The sequence below is a fragment of the Solea senegalensis genome, linkage group LG6, assembly GCF_019176455.1.
Source record: "Solea senegalensis isolate Sse05_10M linkage group LG6, IFAPA_SoseM_1, whole genome shotgun sequence".
Taxonomy (NCBI): domain Eukaryota; kingdom Metazoa; phylum Chordata; class Actinopteri; order Pleuronectiformes; family Soleidae; genus Solea; species Solea senegalensis.
In genome coordinates, this window is record NC_058026.1 from 5826015 (window position 1) to 5844940 (window position 18926).

The 18926-nt window shown below is 42.3% G+C and overlaps 3 protein-coding genes across 4 annotated transcripts in view; 1 reads left to right on the forward strand and 2 right to left on the reverse strand.

The window, feature by feature from the left end:
* gnav1 (guanine nucleotide binding protein (G protein) alpha v1) overlaps positions 1–10601 on the forward strand; it is a 33301-nt gene extending 22700 nt beyond the window's left edge. Inside the window, exons 6-11 of one of the 2 annotated variants that reach the window (XR_006360580.1) lie at positions 1326–1455; positions 1643–1714; positions 3876–3963; positions 6593–7499; positions 8848–9045; positions 9600–10601. Coding sequence is in view for 1 of the 2 variants with exons in the window: in XM_044028385.1 (XP_043884320.1) it covers positions 1326–1455; positions 1643–1714; positions 3876–3963; positions 6593–6783 (481 nt within the window). In the remaining variant the exon portion in view is untranslated. Of the gene's footprint in view, positions 1–1325; positions 1456–1642; positions 1715–3875; positions 3964–6592; positions 8205–8847; positions 9046–9599 lie in introns of those variants that run through there. The other variant, XM_044028385.1, reaches the window with a different exon arrangement.
* npb (neuropeptide B) lies at positions 8469–9808 on the reverse strand. The gene is made up of 2 exons (XM_044028387.1): positions 9522–9808; positions 8469–9036 (listed from the first exon to the last, which is right to left on the reverse strand). Exons 1-2 carry the CDS (start codon positions 9783–9785, stop codon positions 8908–8910), a joined length of 393 nt encoding a protein of 130 aa, XP_043884322.1. The 5' UTR covers positions 9786–9808; the 3' UTR covers positions 8469–8907.
* A 1280-nt stretch (positions 10602–11881) lies between the features above and the next one.
* Positions 11882–18897, reverse strand: sgsh (N-sulfoglucosamine sulfohydrolase (sulfamidase)). Its single transcript, XM_044028528.1, has 9 exons — positions 18646–18897; positions 17941–18101; positions 16931–17036; positions 16479–16855; positions 16248–16329; positions 15076–15279; positions 14036–14205; positions 13254–13471; positions 11882–12202 (listed from the first exon to the last, which is right to left on the reverse strand). The coding sequence occupies exons 1-9, from the start codon at positions 18728–18730 to the stop codon at positions 12019–12021; spliced, it is 1587 nt and encodes a 528-aa protein (XP_043884463.1). The 5' UTR covers positions 18731–18897; the 3' UTR covers positions 11882–12018.
* Positions 18898–18926: the final 29 nt, after the last annotated feature.

Below are 18926 nucleotides of genomic sequence, written 5' to 3' on the forward strand. Positions count from 1 at the left end.
TGATTGGAGTGTGCTGACTGAATCACGGCCACCTGGGTCCAGTGCCACCGTGTTATTTCTCTTCAAGCATTTCTTTTTACTGTTGGGTTTCAGATTTGATTTTCATACCTCACACGTGCTTTGGTCGCATTTTTTGCCCCCTGTAATATTTGCTCTGTAATAATGTCTCCAATATTGTCTGACTTCAGGGCAAAGACCGTTGTGTTTATGAGCCACCAAAAGCAAAAGTGTAATCAGAAACATTAAAGGGACAGTTCAGAGTTTTTGTGAAGTGTGGTTGTTTGAGCACTGGAAGCATCTCCAAGAACACAAGTGAAAATGCATTTGAGCCACTTAACTAAAAGCTAAGTTAATACATTTTTACACCTGCTTCAGTCCACAATATTCTTAAGATTATATTCACTGCTTTATCTCACAGTTTGAAAGCCTTTTTACGAATGGGAACGGAAATTTATGAAACCACTATCTCCCTTCACAAGAGCTGTTGATCCACTGCTGCCTCCATCACTAAGTTCAAATGCTATATTTATTATCTGGCTTTAGGAAGTGACACAAACTTGTGTCATGTTCTCATGAGCTAAAAGGCTGACGTTCTCTGTGAGAGCAGTTTACAAACTTCAAGTTTCCAGACAGAAAAGGCTCTGATCATATTCTTAGAATAGTGGAGAATTAATCAGGCATAGGTTTCATTAGTTAAGTGGACAAAGGGTATATTTTTTTTCGTTCTCAGAGAGAGCGAGGTGCAGTCGCGTAGCTGGGCCCTGAATCAGTCAAGTTCTACTATACATACTAAACTAATAAGTTTAAATAGTGCTCCAGTTAAACAGGAGAGTAATGGAGCTGTCAGTCACAGCCGTGTGTTTAAGCCGTGAAAACATGTGCGTGTGCGTGCTGGAGGATGGGATGGGATTGAAATGATTTAGTCTTGTTGAAGTGACTGATATCAGCAATTTATTTCCTTCCAACGCCCGCTTATTTTTCCTTTTTCTGTCTATTTCTAATAAACAAATCAAAAAGAAAAATTAAACCAGAGCATGTGTAGAAAACTGTTTGCCCCTTTCAATCGGCAACACCTGAGTGACATCACAGGTGGCCTCAAATAACCCAGCATGACCCCTGGCCGGTGTCAGCCTCAGGCAGAATATAAGAAATAAAATACAACCCCCTAGTGGTCGGGGGGTGGGGGATCTCACAAATAAAATGAGATATGGCTCCTACTCTCCTTGTTTTTTCCATGTTACATGTTGTGTCTTTATAGCAGCTGTTTATCCCATCTTTGGGCACTTGGGCTCATCTATCTTGTCCCCCTCCCTCTCTGTGTGTAGGATGTATGACGTCGGAGGCCAGCGCACTGAGCGCAGGAAGTGGATCAGTTGTTTTGAGGACGTCAGGGCGGTGCTGTTCGTGGTGTCCCTCAGTGGTTACGACATGACCCTGGTGGAGGACCCCTCCATGGTACTACCTCACAATGTGTTCATGTTCTCCGGTCAAAGTCACTAGAGACAACCTTTTTTTTTATTATCATTATTATTATTATTATTATTATTATCATTATTACAAATTGTAGTTCACCCTCACAGACCAAGGTGCGTCCCCGGCACGGCTGCAGCTTTATGACGACATTACTGTTTTCTCTCTGCAGAATCGGCTGCAAGAGAGCATGAAGCTCTTCTCCTCCATCTGCAACAATGTCTTCTTCCGTAGCACATCCATGGTGAGACATTTATCAAACGCCGCCTTCCTCAACCTTAGGAGGAAACACACAAATAACAACAGTTTAAAAGTAACCTCAGACGGTTGTTTGTTGATTATAGGAAGAAACCAAATGGTGTGTAGACTCCTCAGACACAGTGAGATTGTTTGGTCATAAACACGCTGTTTTCATTGACGGCGAAAGCTTGATTTAAATTCCACTGGTTGATTTAAAGTCCTTTCTTTCTTTTCAGCGTATGACCTCTCCATCAATGGCACCAGCATTGGTGGAGTATTACACTCCTATAACACTCCTCCTCCTCACTCTATTTAACAGTCCTGTCCACCCGCCCGTGGGGAGCAGCCCATTCAACCGCTCTGCCGTTCGTTTTACTCTTTGAAGCAGACAACCTGCAGTTTCACCCCTAGATGTCACTGTTTTTTACACACGGGACATTTATTCAGATATTCTTTGAAATAGAGTAAAGTTGGTTCTCTTTTCATCCAGATATGTGGACCTGGTTGAGCCAAAGAGGACGGGAATCTCCGTTGAGGCTGACTGTTCAGTTCATGGACAGAGATAATGGAGGAGACACCAGAAGAATGTCTTTGTAGCCCTCATTTGTCCTCATTGACACCATGAAACAAAAATAACACTAATTACAATAATGTTATTACATACACACAGTTTTCAGCCTCGGCCCTTTGTCTCTAAGTCATCTGTCACTCGTAATTACACGGTGTGCTTTAATTAGGGTTCGCTTTGGCGAGGTGACATTTCCCCGCCGCTGTGTTTTTCCATTCCCGCTTCCACTAAATGATCACGTTAAAACAACCGTGTAACAAGCTTGTTCAATTTATTCCACAGTTTCCACTTAAATTGCTTTCCCACCGACTCCAATAAGTCAGGGCGTGGTGACGCGACTGTCAGCCACTGTCAACTTGTGCACTTTTGAAGCCTTTCACTGTTTTCAACAGTGGAACATAACAACGTCCAATGTTTGTGGGTTTTTAATGTGCTGACATCTATGGAATTAGATTTGTGTCAAGATTTTCAAACAAGACTTTTTAAGAAGCAAATAAAATATCGATTTAATCATTCATAAATATTGTTTTTTTTATTGCGCTCCCTGATTTATTCTTTGCGCTCCCTCACTTGTTGTCTGCGCTCCCTGATTTATTCTTTGCGCTCCCTCACTTGTTCTTTGCACTCCCACACTTGCACAAAGAACACATCAGGGAGTGCAAAGAACAAGTGTATTTTCAAACAATAAATATTAAAATATAAGTCACAGTTGGTCATTTCTTTGTCAATTTTTTAACATTTTCACTGAAGCCTCTCGTTGCTGGCTCGCCATTCTTTCTTTTTTTTCTTAACAATAAAAAATTGCATTTATGGCTTAATTAGAGGCAAATTGGCAATTAGATGTTGCGATGTGTGACGGTGCGTTTATGGGCACAGATGTGTGTGTGGGTCTGCATGGTAACACAGCTCACATGCTCATTAAATAAAAGTTTTGGGTTTTTTTAAACGTGGGAGGTAAATTTGTAACCTCCACCTCAATTACGTCCTCACTGTGTCTGCCCAGTGATAATTACACACCAATGTGTCCTGTTCTGTGAGAGTCTGCTGTATCTTACCCCTCGCTCATTAATATCAGGGCTGTGTGTGTGTATGAGCGAGAAAGAGGCCTTGATTGGAGTTTTAATTGGTCGACTACAAAGCCAAAAGTACCTGTGAGTGTGCCGGATGCCGACAGGACGTTGAGTTTAGAAGCGGTGAAACAAAACATACCCGAAATTGAAAGCGGAGCTGAATTTGTTGAGCTCTTTCATTGGAGACTGATTGAGTGACTTTTGAGTGGTTTGCACACTGATGAGTGAGGGGAGGTCATTGATCAATCATTATCGCTTGTATCAACACAGCTTCATATTTTTACTTAAATATGTGAAAATTAACAATAAATGTGACAAAAGTGATTACATTTGATTTATTGGCTTCATATTTTTCGTTATTGCAGCGCCACAGATGAGTAATAAAAAAACAAATTAACATTTTTTTTTCTTCTCTCACTTGATCTTTCATATTGATTTTTGTTCCTCGGAGGAGAGGCAGCCTTTGATTTTTCTTTGATGAGCTTCTCATGTTCTCAGCTGATTGCTCTGTGTGTGTGTGATTTCAGATTTTATTCCTGAACAAGATAGACCTTTTCCAAGACAAGATTTTACACTCTGGACGACATCTGAGGTTATACCTGCCACAGTTTAAAGGTAGGACAAACGTCAGGTACTCATGATAGTTCATTAACCTGCTCTACTGCTCACTGTAAAAAACAAAACAAAAAACAACACTGCCACAAAAATAATTGGTCGACAAACTCCAAACCTACAGGAACAAAACGGCACATGCAGTATCACAGGACACCACTCACTCACTCACCCACCCACTCAATCATCATTTCCATCTCCTACCGTCACGAAGGAGATTGAAAAGTATGAAATACAATAAAGCCATAATTATGTAATGTATTTTACATGTTTTCCTGTCTTTTCATGTCCTGTGTGTTTTTCTGCTGTGATTTTCGCAAATGAACAGAAAGTGTGAAAACGAATTTCCCCAGGGGACAACATAACAAACTTAACTACTCTCTGGTGTGTACACTGAAATATAACTGCGCATCGACATAACCTTTTACATGTAAAATACACTCTTTTGGCATGCACGGCATGGCACGGCACTTTTGCATTTACACAAGAATCAAGCCGAACAATGCCGAACTGTAGATCAGTTAAAAAGACTTAACAATCCTGAAAACGTGGGTTTATCTCCAACAAATAGCACGCAAAAGTCTAAAATCTCAATATTTAACAGAGGAGTCTGGTGTATTTAGCGACCACACTGTCATGGAGGAAGTACCAAACAAACATTTTTAATGAACTGATTCTACACAACTGCTTTGCAAGTCATTAGTCACTCGTTTGTGTGTGAAATGAAGTCACGGCAGTTTCATGCTGATGACTCCGCCCACGTTGAGCAGGTACTATTGCTGCATGGTGGTGTGCATGTTCACCCCCCGTGTGTGCGTGGGTTTCCTCCGGGTTCTCCTGTGGGACAGTGGACACCACTGTGATTGACAGCTGGTGTTGTCCAGTAAGAACCTTGGTTGCTGTGAACGTTGTGAATCTCATGGCTTCAGAACAGGATTTCAGATTGTTACGGGTGACGTCATGATTGATTGCCACTTGGATCGTGGCTTGATGAGCGGTGTCGATGATGGATTCATTAATTAAGTGTGTATCTAATGACTGTATAGGTGCATCTAATTACATAGCCATGCAGGGAGTGTGCGTTGTAAACAAAGAACCTTGACTTTTACCAGCGCACGTTTTTATTCAATCATCCAGGTCAAATGGCACTTATGTGAAAGGCTTATCCCTATTTAAATGGAAAATTGACTTTTTCTTTGATTGCACTTGTCCTCTTTTCATTCTTCTTCACATCAGGGCCATGTCTGTTGTTAATGATGACGTTAATAATACTATACCAAACAATACATCCTCCAAGCATCATGAATGTTACAATAGAAAAATGTTTTGAGAGATGAATCGTTGACAAAAAAGAAGGATTTCACCTCAGCGATGACGTTACCCAGCTAAAACATCTTGACATTATTACAGACATAAAAACCTAAACATGTATCAACGACAAAGACTTTTTTTTCTATCCTCTCATCTCAGCACTTTGTTCACCGCCTCTCAGTGAGCTCAACAGGGGCTGCGTCCTCTCTCCTCTCATGCAAATGTCAATATAAATGCTAAAACTCTTGGGATTGGGGTCAGCCAGTAGAGCAGTCGTCCATTTCACACTGACCTCAGATACGATGACTCGTCTAATACAGTGGCTCCCAACCTTTTGTGTTGAATGTAACCCCACTGCCCCGTCACGGGAGCTCATGTGCTGCGGAATTGAGGAAACATACCAAGTTTGTCCTTTTCCATCTTTGCCATAATGTTAGCTCTTTGCTTTATTCATGCAGACTGCATGAAGTCTGCATAAAGAATTTGTTCTGATAATACACACAAAAAAACCTCCACAGAGTAGTAGACACAGATATCTCCTTACTAAAAACACAATCAAATATTGTATACTTTTTATCTTTATCAACTATTCTTATATTTTTCCACTATTTCAGCCTTATCAATGTCAATTTCAAGTAATTCTACCACTGAAACTGACATTTAAAAAATGACATTTATTTTGGAGGGTTAACAGAGCATTTATAATATCACCACTTGCGGCTGAACATTGGAATCATTGATCATTTGCTATAAAATTAAAAGTGAGTAATTAAGTACAAAATTCTCAATATTATTGTACTTTACTCGAGTATTTCTGTTTCATACACATTTTGAACTTGTCTGCAGCTGCAACAGTAACATGTTAATATTTCACAAAAAGGAAAAGGTGTGATTAGATTTGATTAGATTCAATTCAATCAGATTAGATTAGACTTTATTGATCCCACATCAAGGAAATTCCCTTGTTTCAGGGGGTAGTGACGAGTGACAAGTAAATGAGAATAGAATAAGCAATACAAGGAGATTGATAAAAAATAAAAATATAAAATGCAAATGTAAAATAGATAAATAGTGAAAGTGTATGAGACTGTAGTTAAATAATTATCAAAGATATTTAATGAATATTTAAGACTGGTCCCTCCTAAACTCACCAAATAACAATCTTTGTTTGTTTCAAATTAGCTTCTTCGCATCCCACAGTGCTTGTAAATCACTGGTGTAATAAACGACGAGCCTTTTCAATTTCCTCTGCTGTGAAGTTTGATTCCTCTCTCTCTCTCTCTCTCTCTCTCTCTCTCTCTCTCTCTCTCTTCCCCCCCAGGCGCCGACTGCGACGTGGACTCCGCCGCCCGCTTCATTGCGGCCACCTTCGCGTCACTCAATTCCATGCCCAGCAAACTCATATACCACCACTTCACCACGGCGACTGACACCTCCAACGTCCAGGTCGTCTTCCAGGTGGTTATGGACACCATAATCAAAGAGAACCTGGAGGCCGTCTCGCTTCTGTAGCAGCCGCCACGGACCTTTGGCCCAAGTGTGTGTCATTTTACTGGCTCATGCATAAGAAAGAGGGGATCGGACTGATCGCGGAGATCTTCTCATTCAAGCATGTTGTTTGTCTTCCCTCTTAAAGAGCAGCTCGCGACGATCACTGTTGATCACTGTTGACTTTGAGTCCTTGGAGGCGCTCGAGTTCATGTGCTAACACAACTAACAGTGATGGCCTTTTGTTGGTTTGTACTGTGCTCGGAAATCCAATGATGAACACTCTAAAGACACAAGCGTGTGTGTGTGTGTGCGCATATATGTACAGTATGCACATTCACCTGCCACTTTCATAGCTACACAGGACACCCATCAGAGTGGCACACAGTGTTGCCGCCCACTGCTGTAGACCATCTGCTTCAGAGTGTGACGTACACTCACAGTCAGTAGTTATTCCAGTTAGTGTAGCCTTTCTATCTTTTCAAAGCTGTCTGGCCATTCTCTGATATTTTCAGTCTCTGTGAACGCCAGAGATCACTGTGTGTTCAAATGCCGCTTGATCAACAGTTTCTGAAGTTCTGAAATCACTGAAATCGCCTTTCTTCCTCATGCCGATTCCCCGTTTCCGCTTCAGCAGGTGGTCTTGACCATGTCTGTGTGCCTAAATGCATTAAGTTGATGCCATGTGATTGGATGACTACATATTTAGTTGAACGGGTCCACCTCACAAAGTGAGCCCGGTGAGTATATGTCATTTATTTCCTTTTCTCCTGTGAATGTGTGTGTGGGCAGGACACAGAGGGGCTGAGGATTTACTGTTGGTCTGTTTGGTTCTCAGCACCGGGGTTTACTCATGCATGCCTTTTCCGCTCATCCATCACTGTGCCTCTGCTATGTGCATCACACCCTCCTAATTAGGCGTTTATGGCAGTAAAAAGCACCCTTGGTTTGCGTTTACTCTTCCGCGGCTGAAGTCGTTCAGACTCTACCGTCTCAATCTGCACCTTCACTCCCCTGACTCTCGCCATTCAGTGACAATGCTGGGCGGAACTTCAATATTGGAAAATGTCTATCGAAAACATCCCCGAAGCCTCGCAACTTGTGTTTAATTTTCTTATTTTCACCTCTGATGATTATTGTTGCAATATTTCATACACAGTAACGCACACACACACACACACCCGCAGAAGACTTTGTTTTCGTCACGCAGGATGTCTCCTGTGTGTGATTTGTGTGACATTAACTCTGCTGGGGTCTGACTGCTGTGACGGCTCCCCTGAGCGAGGGAGTGTGCTCTCACACCAGCTCCTCTCTGACTGCAGCGATAAAACAAGACATGCTAATGTCACTCTCATTGTGAAGGTGAAGAAAGATAAAAAAACCAGCCCCAAGTGCCTTATGATGAAGTGCTTTGTCTGGTTTGTAATTAAAATGCTCGTACCTTTTTTTTCTGTCTCTCTCTTTTGGAAACTTTATGTGTTTGATGCTGAACCTTGAACTGAGCACACACTCTGCTATTTCATAATGTCAGTTGTTTCTTTAATGACAAATGTAAGAGGATAAAATTAACTAATCATGGTATATATATTTATATATATATAGATATATACATAGATACATACATGTATATATCTATACATAGATATATACATATGTATATAAACACCTTTTGTTTAGCTTTTTAAGACAATTGTAAGCCACACAACAGGTTATCAGTGTTTGTTAATTTTAATAAATAAAATAAATTAAAGTAATTTCCAGGAAATCATCTCTACAGACAAGTCAATTTTCTGGACAGCAGTGGATACACATCAGGGGTTTAGATAGGAATACAATTGGAGAGAGAACTGTTTCACCTCACTTCTGTCCAACAGTTTTTTTTTTCTTTTTCTATATCTTTTTCTTTTACATGTTTTGGTGTCAAAGAAACCAAAGCGGAAAAAAACAAAATTAAACGACGTTTGTTTTTAAATGAGTCTGCAGCAGTCCATTAACGACAGTTATCGGGTTTTCCTCTGCGCCATCAGCCCAAACCTCCTCATCCATCCATCCTTCCGCTCCTTCATCGCACTGTATCGTTTTCCACAGAATCGGCTCCCGGGGATCGGTGGAGGATGAGGACTTTCTCCGCTTGGTCAGCTTCCGGACTCACGCGGACAGGCAGTCCAGGGAGTCCAGGGTGAGGAAGACATCCGCCTTGCACTGGAAGGTGCCTGTCCCGTCCCGCAGAAGCTCACAGCTCTTCAGGTTTGGAGAGATGTCCTTCACGCAGATGGCCTGCAGCAGGTGAGGACATGTGGTCAGAGAAGTAATGCTTAAAATGTCATTTAAAACATTTTAGTTTATACTAGAAACTTTTTAAACCATCATAGTCAATCAATACGTCTCCTCACACTGACCCATCACCCATTTGTAAAATGAGAGGCTAAAATAATGTGGGTTTGTGTCAATAAATCCAATAATATTCCTTCTATTTCGTGCGTTTTGCGCATTCAAATCCATAACAATGGTTGACCGTTGGTTCCTGCAGCTGAGTGCGCTCTGACCCGCACCACTGGTCGCTGCTGCGCGCCTTTACGCACGAGTTCGCCTTCAATACAGTAAAAAAAAATACTGTCTGTTATATATCTAATGTTTATTTCTTTTGCAAACTTTTCATTTTTAATCGGAACGCGCCTGTTTTTCCACATACTCATCAGTGGAAAACAAACACAAAACAATCAAAACAGAAATAAAGAGTGCAGTGTTCTCATTGTACTCACCATGCTTTTGAGGAGAGAGATCTGCCTGTTGGTCTCTGAGATCACGTTGTTACCTGTCGTCTCCCCGCTGTCCATCAGCGTCTCTCCAGTCTCGGACCTCCGGACATACGGCGACCTCCTGATGCCGGACAGCAAACCGGAGGCGCGACCCACCGAGTAGTAACTGGGCCCGGCCGTCTGCTTGTACCAGGCTTCGACTGGGTGGCAAGAGATGAGCAGAGACACTCCGACGCACACCACGGCGAATCTGACGGACCTCTCCATGTTTTTTTTTACGCACAAGTAAAACGGCGATGTCTCCGTCTGCTCTGTCTGATACGCTTAGCTGGGTTGTTTGGGAAACTTTGTGCTGCTTTTATAGGCTGCGTGGCAGACGTTATCGTGACCCAGGGACGTTCGTCAAATCCAAAGTGACGTGGGCGGATGATGACCCGTCTTTATGGAGGAGAAGGAAAAAGACCAATCACAATCGATCCGTTTTTCGTGGCGTGTCGGGGGCATGAGAGGGGTGGTGGTGGTGCACGTGTGTGTGTGCGTGTGTGTGTATGCACTTGTATTTGTTACCTCTTTAGGACATCTTTCTGGTGTAAACACTCACCAAGTCAGGACTAGTTCTGTCTCATGGACCTAATGAGACTCATTATCTGAGGAACTGGTTAAGATTTGAATTGTGGGTAGAATAAAGTTAGGGTTTGGCAAACCTGTGTGTGTGTGTGTGTGTGTGTGTAGGAGTATGAGGGGGCTGGAGATATACAGGGATGTCATTCCTCTGACGCTTGTAGAGGTAAAAGTGAAATGGATTACTAGAAGTGAACCAGGATAGGCGCTGACGCAGGCTGGTTTGTCCAGTCAGTGACAAACAAAATGTTCTCCTTCATCACCATAATCTTCTTCATCACTGATCACTGCTTTCACTTAATCCCTGAAATGTATAAATAAATAACTAAAAACACTGTACTGTATGCAACATGTGCATCAAAGCGTGTGCCTTTGTGGCTTCAAACGAATTTCAACAAAGTGGACGGATTGGCGTAGAAAAGAAAAAAAGATGAGCACATCAATAAACATGGGTCAATAATTGAGCGGTCCAAATTGTGTTAACTTTCAACAGCTTTCTACATGGACGGTTTTCAAATCTGTCTCACTTCAAAGTGGACTCTGAGGGGAAAAAGTGCCTTTATCAATAAAATCCCTGCACACTTATTGATTTCCAGAGCTCACTGGTCATGCGTCATGAACTCCACCAAGGCTCCAACCAGTGGATCAGTAAGAACAGCCACAGAAATTACATTTGTTTACTTGTATAATACTTTTCTAGTTCTATAATTCAAGATATCAAATTGACTCTAACGGATTACAAATACGATCACATTTTGTTACTCCATATACAGTGCTGTGGAAAAATGTTTGCCCCCTTCCTGATTTCTTTTTTTTGTCACACTTCAATGTTTCAGATTGTCAAACAAATTTAAAGGTTAGACAAAGATAACCCAAGTAAACACCAAATGCAGTTTTTAAGTGGTGGAAAAAAACTATCCAAACCTACATGGCCCTATGTGTAAAGTAACTGTAGAATCATGAACTGTGGTTTATCACATTTTGTATGGAAAGCTGAGTGCAGTTTTACTAGCCACACCCAGGCTTTGAATCAAGAGATCACTTAATTAGAACCTGTCAGATAAAGTGAAGACATCATGCCACGATCTAAAGAAATTCAGGAACAGATGACAAACAAAGTCATTGAAAAGGTTACAAAGCCATTTCCAAAGCTTTGGGACTCCAGCGAACCACTGTGAGGGCCATTATTCACAAATGGAGAAAATATGGAACAGTGGGGAACCGTCCCAGGAGTGGCCGGCCTACAAGAATTACCCCAATAGCGCAGCAACGACTCATCCAAGAGGTCAGAAAAGAAAAGAACCAAGAACAACGTCTAAAGAACTGCAGGCCTCACTTGCCTCAGTGTTCATGACTCAACCATAAGAAGGAGACTGGGCAAAGATGGCATGCAAAGGCTTGGAGTTCCAAGGTGAAAACCACTGCGGACCAAAATGAACATAAAGGCTTGTCTCACTTTTGCCAAAAAAAAGATGTTGAAAAAAGAAAAAAGACTCTGGCTCGTGGCCATCTGCATCACAGACTCCACCAAGAACAACAGCCAGGGAAATTATGGCAGAAAAAGGAACGACTCTCTGTATTTGTTCACATAAACAACAAGAACGTCAGGTTAATTTTGTTTCAATGAAACAGAGTTATGAGGAGGTCTGGATGATGGGAAACAAGACCTGAACTGTATAGACCCAGATAAGGAAAAAGCACTGATTGCAATGATGAAATTATCAAGAAACGATGTCTGGAAATGTTGAAACCAAAATATTGTTTTAATTCTTAACATTAAAAAGACACACAATATAAATATCCTAATATTCATGAAGGTAGAAATACAAAAAGAACACATTTATTTACATCACGTCAATCAGGAGGAGTAAAAGTGCCATTAGAGTCCGTTGTAGAGCGGTCTGCAGTGAGGCTCTAGTTTGTCCTCCAGGACATAGTCTGGTCCACAGACCCATGGGTCGCCTGTCTCCCACTGCCACTTCTGCAGACTCTGCCTCAGGCTCTCGAGCACAGCGCCGTGTGACGGGTCCGACGCCAGGTTTCTCACTTCCTGTGGGTCTGCCCTGTGTCGGTGAAGCATTTGTAAATGTCAGACTCTGGACCAGAGCGACAAAAAAAACTCACAATTTGATCCATCTACATTTATTTAGTATTTACAAGCGCTACATCTACACTGTGTTATCACATGTTCACTATAGAGACATCCTAACTCTTGCATAGACACGTAAATGTGGGCTGATTTATAGACGGATATACGTACAGTAAATAAATGACATGGTTGGAATAGTATGAAATATATAATAATATATGTCTTCCTTAAATGCATTCAAACAATTATTAATGTAATAGAATCTTGATGTCTAATGTAAATTAATGAACAGCTGAAGAAGTGCCATATTGATATACATTATTATGTATGTATGTATGTATGTATGTAGTAGTGAATGATGAGGACAAGTGAATGAATGATGAGGACAGAGGACAGGTAAATGATGAAGACAAGTAAATTGGTGTTAATTAAGTTTCCCTGAGTGAGCTAAAGTGAGTTGAAGCATTTGTGACCTTTGACCCATGTTGACTGAGATTTGTGTCCCCTTGTCCTTTTTGCACGACACAAGAAAGAACCCCAACCTTGTTAAAAAAGTAACTAAGTAACTTTTAAACCAGCTACTTTTTCACTTTAACTTGAGTACATTTTTAAACCAGTACATTTACTTGTACTTAAATAAAAATTTATCATAATAGTGGTACTTTTACTTCACCCATAATATCAACGCAGGCTTATATGACATTATGATGCTTTTGCTGTTTTTTGGAAAGCACCAAATTGAAGCAGGAGAATCACCCTTGTTCCCTCCCTTAAATATGGACATTTGCCTTCTGTCCTTCATGGCAGCAGGTGTGTGGACATTTCTCTGTCACTAAATCAATAACCTGCCGCAGGTTTAACTCAGTGGAGCATCATGCTGTCCACCGAGGACCATGTGAGCTCTCTGCTTGATGAAGAAGAGTGTCACTGACGACATCTTATCAGAGAACCATAAGAGAACATTTTGCCTTCCTCTGAGCAGACAAACAAAAAATAAACAAAGTGCGAGAGCGGCTGTGACAGACCTGCAGTCGTACAGCTCCCAGCGCGCTCTGTGGTAATACTGCTCCAGGCTCTTGAACCAGTGTGTGGGCTGACTTAGCCTGGTGCGGTTCAGCAGGTCCTGGAAGGTGGGTGACACGTACAGGTCCTGGTCGATGGGGAAGGGCATGCGGTAGTGGAGGTTGTGGAGAAGGTGGTACGCCCCCTGGTGGACAGAGCGGGTTGGATAGTACATGGTCACCTGGAATCAAAATGACAGCAGTTCAAGTGTGTGCCCCTGAGTTTGAATCCTTCATGATTTAAACATCCGTCTCTGTTAGTCATTGGTGTTTGTGTCCATCTATATTCTTACATTCGCCGCCTGACATTGACATGTGTAGAAATCTTTCAAAAAGTTGTTAAAACAATTAAAAACTTGTATTGATTTCACCTTTTTATACATTAAATCTGAGCCGGCTCACTGGGCTTCTTCTCTAAGAAGTCAGAAATTAATCATAAGCATAACATTCAACCACTAAAGCTAATTTCTCTGTTCAGGAATGCAAGTAAACAACTATAATTTGACATTTTCATCAAGAAATAATGATGTGCTTAACTATTTTTTGTAAAACAGCAAATTATATTATATTATACAGGATATTATATTATATAACAGGAAGTCAGCCATTTTGGTGAGTTGCACCCTACTTAAATGAGCTAGTTTTACATTCTTGTTCTTTGCACTGGAAAGAACAGTCACCTAATCTCATTGTACTTGTGCGATGCCAATAACGCTTTATCAATCTATTATCGGATGCACTCAGACCTCGTGGAGGGACTGGCTGGCATAGATGGTGTGCCAGTGGCTGGGCTCCGTGACCAGAGCGGGCAGTAAAGAGCGGCCGGTGAGATGGACCGGGGTGGTGGGGCTGCTGCCCGGGAGGCTGTAGGACGGGTAGGGAACAGAGAACCAGTCCAGGATGGTGGGAGTGATGTCTGCCAAAATATAAAGACATTTTTTTAGAAAGAAAAAAACCCTGAAAACTAAACACAGAGTGAGGAAATTAGATAATTAGAACTAAAATGAAACAGTGAACAAATAACAGGCGTCTTTCCTTCCTCTCTTACTTAAACAGTGGAGCGTCTGTAAAATGCATCACCTCTGGTTTTTCCCAGAAGAAGCAGCAAATACACAGATACAAATATTAACTTTAAATGTTTCAAACTACAGACATAAGTCAAGCTAAATAACCCCCACAGGTTACATCGTAATGTAATTAAAGCAGGTAAAACAATCACATATCCTTTCCATCTTAGCCATGGTCTTTTAAATCTAACCCTGCCCTCAGGGGAGCAGGACCGGAGCATCAGGATTCGTACAAATAGCTTTTAAACATCTTATTCTGTTTTGTCTATGATGTTAATCTTGTTTTTAATTATGTATTTTTAATTTTACATAGAATTCCTGAGGGAAAAAAACTGAGGAGTTCTGGTTTATTTATTTATTTATTTATCTTTTTTTACTTTATCCAAATGTATCTGGGCTGAAGCATCGTTGTTCAGTCTCCCTCTTGTGGCCGATCTGATTTATGCACATCAGATATACACCCGAATCATAGTTCCTAACCCGGTAAAAAAGACTCTGCAGGAGCTTCAAAGATAAGTCTGAGAGGTCACAGGGTGACAAGCAAAATTTCTCTTACACAAAATTATTTTTATTGTTTTTGGACTTGACTTCTTTAGTAAAAAAACACCATTTGACAAAGTGTGACTTATCACGTACAAGAAATAACTATTGATAAAGGAAAAGAAGGAAATCTACAAACCTGCTTACACTGTACATTGTACTCAGCCTCCTGTTCTTACCTAAGAGACTGACGTAGGCCTGGCTGGTGTCCCCCCATCGCTCCCTGTGCTCTGGAGAAGACACCAGCATAGGCTCTGCCGTGCCGGAGCGGTACAGGTTGGTTCTGCCATTTGGGAAGGGGATGCCGTTGTCCGAGCTGTAGATGACCAAAGTTTCATTTTCATAACCAGCATCCCTGAGCTCCTGGAGAACTAACCCGATACCTGCAGTACAAAAATGTGCACCATTACAGCTCAGTGTTAAACAAGAAACTTCCACTTCCACTCACTGGCCACTTCTTTATGTAATGACCGCTTATTTGAGTTCCTGTCGCCTTTCTGTCGTCTCAAACCCAGTCTGGTCGACCTCCTCTGACCTCTAGCATCAACAAGGCCTTTTCCTCCAGAGAACGGCCCTCACTGGATATTATCTGTTGTTTTCAAACCTGCCTCTGTAAAACCCTAGATATCGTTGTGTGAGGAAAATCCCAGCACGTCAGCAGTTTCTGAAACACGTAGACCAATCCTGTCTGACAACAAATGGTCAAACTCACTCACTTAAATCACATTTCTTTCCACTTCAGCAGGTCGTCTTGACTACATCTGCCATGTGACTGGCTGACGAACAGGTGAAACAGACGTGGCTGGTGAGTGTATCCTAGTATTGTGCACGGGTGGGTGTTGTTACTCACTAGGGCGTTAACAGAAAAGTCAGTGGCACAAGTCGACATATGTTTTTTTACCCTCTCTCTCTTGCTCTGTGTGTGTGCTTGTGTACACAATGCAATCTCTCTGATTTAATTGAGAGTTGGGTACCTGGTTGGTGGGCATAGGGCGGCCGGGTGTATGGAAAGCAGATAGGGTCATATTTCGTCTGAACAATTTCCCGCGCCTACCGTTCACTTGACTGTGCGTGTGCTGTCAGACGCCTGTCGTTTTGTTTAAATGTCTTCGAGAAGGCATGTTGATTCTTTTTCTTTTTTTTTTTGAAAGTGCCCTTTACCGTACCATATGGACTGTTAATGTTACAGAGAACTTTAATAAACTTCGCTCATTGTTCGCTGTACAGCTGCGCTCCTCCGCTGTGTCAATGTGATTGACGTCATCGAACGACTTGTCCACTCGACTTCGGCTTTATTGACAGAGAAGTTTGATCTGAAAATATGAGGAGTCATCGAGGCCCTGGTACGCACCCTGGTCCAGCCTGCTGACTGTGGTGTACTGCGCAGCCAAGTCGGCCCGAGCTGCAGGTGTGTCTGGCACAAAAGGAGGAACCTGAAATACACGAGGCGAGGACAGTGTTACGCTTCTGTGGAGACTAAAAGTTGAATTGTCATTAATACTAAATAATGTGTTGTGTTGTGTTCTCACAAGCAATTGGATAGTCTACATACGGATGTGTTAAAAATCTATATGTCACTGACCTTTACTTGTTCCGGTGTGTAATATTCTGGTGTCCAGTCAGGTATTCGTCCCATGCCCATTTCACCGTTACCAAACTTCTCACAGAAGGCTCCATACTGGGGCTGTGAGTGTCCACATCGGTGCGTGTCATGGAAGGCAACATAGAGGAAAAATGGCCTTTCTTCGTCCCTGTTGTCATCACCGTCTCCTTCAGCCTTTTCTTTCTCTTGCCTTCGCTCAACAGCCTCCTCTTTGTGGGTCTGGAAAAACTTGCGTACCAAGAGTTTGATGCGGGTGATGTTCCTCCCCACTTGGAGCACAGAGCCGTTCTCCTCGGTGTAAGCGAAATCAAAAGGATATACAGACCCAGGGCCGACGTGCTTCTTCCCAATTATTCCTGCAGGAATGAGAGTAAAACATAAGTGTGTGTGTGTGTGTTGACATAGGATACATTGGTGCGTCTGTTATTAACCTGTGTGTATGTCAGCCTGGCTGAGGAGCAGTGGCAGACTTTGTACGCCGTCAAACGAGTTGAAGTGATGGACTCCCTGGTGAAGCCCGTACATGCCATTCTGATGCTGAACAAACACAGAACAAACACAACTCACAACTGGACAAATGAGAGCATAAATACTGACCTTGTCAGGACTACACAGGAAACAGATCATAATGGAGTGAAACTACAGAGAGCAGGCTATTTTGAACAGGTGGGGTTTGAGTCTGGATTTGAAGACGGGGAAGAGAGTCAGCATTCCGGTGGGAGTGAATTCCAGAGATGGGGAGCACAGCGGCTGAAAGAGGATCTGAAGGAGTGGGAGGAGGTGGAGAGATACGGAGGGGCGAGGTTGTGGGTGGCCTAGAAAGCATCCAGGAGGACTTTGAATTGAGTTCTGAGACTAACCGGGAGCTAGCCAGTGGAGTTGTTGTAGGATGGATGTGATGTGGTGGAATGGGGGGGTGCTGAATTCTGGACCAGCAGAAGTTTATGGGGGGATTTGTGAGGGAGACCAGAGAGGAGAGAGTTACAGTAGTCAATGCAGGAAGTGACGAGGCTGTGAACAAGGATTGAAGTTGTAGTAGTCCTCGTGGAGACCAAAATCTGGTCCTTATGAGGCAGAACCTCATTTCTGAGGAACTGGATAAGTTCAGTGCTAGTGTTTTAATCATGAAAAAAGGCTTTGAACCGATTAATCGATTATCAAAATTGTTTGATTTATTTAGTAATCGATTAATAATCGATCAGTCGATTAACTGTAGTACTTACTTTTAGTGTAAGTACTTTTATTATTTTTATGCACATTTTGATGTGCCTTACATGCAGTTTAGTGGCTGAGGAAAACGTCTGGCCCAGCTAAATTTCTCAGTTGAAAATGTGGCCCAACTGAGTTTGATCACAAGATCACTGGGCTATGAGTGTCCATGCAGAGAAGGCCAAACCAGTGTGTGTGTGTGTGTGTGTGTGTGTGTGTGTGTGTGTGTTACCTGCGGCAGGCCAGTGAGGATAGTCGACCTGCTGGGGGAGCAGCTGCTGACAGATGTGAAGGCGTTGCTGAACACCAGGCTGCGCTGGGCCAGAGAGCGGAGGTGCGGCGTGTGGACCACAGAGTTGTTATACACCTCTGTCTCAAAACCTGCATCATCAGCTGAAGGAGAGAAAACAGTGAACAGTGTAAAGACCTTGTGCCTGAGCAGCCTCTGATGAAACTAAACAGTAAACAGCTGATATTTGTTTGAGATAAAAAAAACAAAAAAAAAACAAAGAAAACAGAAAGGTTGCAGCCATGCTGCTACACTGTCCGGTGATTACATTTAACATTTGCTTTAAGTCTCTGTTTGTTGTCGGCTCTGCTGCATATCAGTGAGCAGCAAATGATCCTCAGGATGATTCATTTAGTGGTGATTTATACTTTAGTTTTCCTTTGACCTCGCACAAGACAGGAACTGTCAGTCATTTGATTGACTTCAAAGGGTTAAGGGTTTTCACAATTGATGTTATTGGCTGCGTTTGTCAAGTCGGTGCTCTTCTCAAACACATCTCGAAAGGTAAAGGATGGAGTGTGATGACATTTTAACTACATTGTGTAGTTTGTGGTGCAAGGAAGAAATAACTAGATTTACTTGTGAAGTCACAAACTGGCTGCGGGGTTACGAGACGCGTTGGTGAGTGGACAGAAATGTAAAACTCACCAATTATCAGGAGAACATTTCTTCTCTTTGCCTCCACGGCAGCGCAACATGACGCCAGAATGAGAAAGAACCACTCCAGATGCATGATGATGATGATGATGAAGATGATGAAGACTAACTTCCTGCACTGTTGTTTATATCTCGGCCACTTTTAGGGCTGAGTGTGACATTTAAAGTGAACATAAACGGCCACAGAAGCTGGCGGAGCTATAAACGCAGCTACATTAGCAACTGCCGCAGACATGTTCCTCCAGCTACAACAACCGGGGAGTGGTCACATG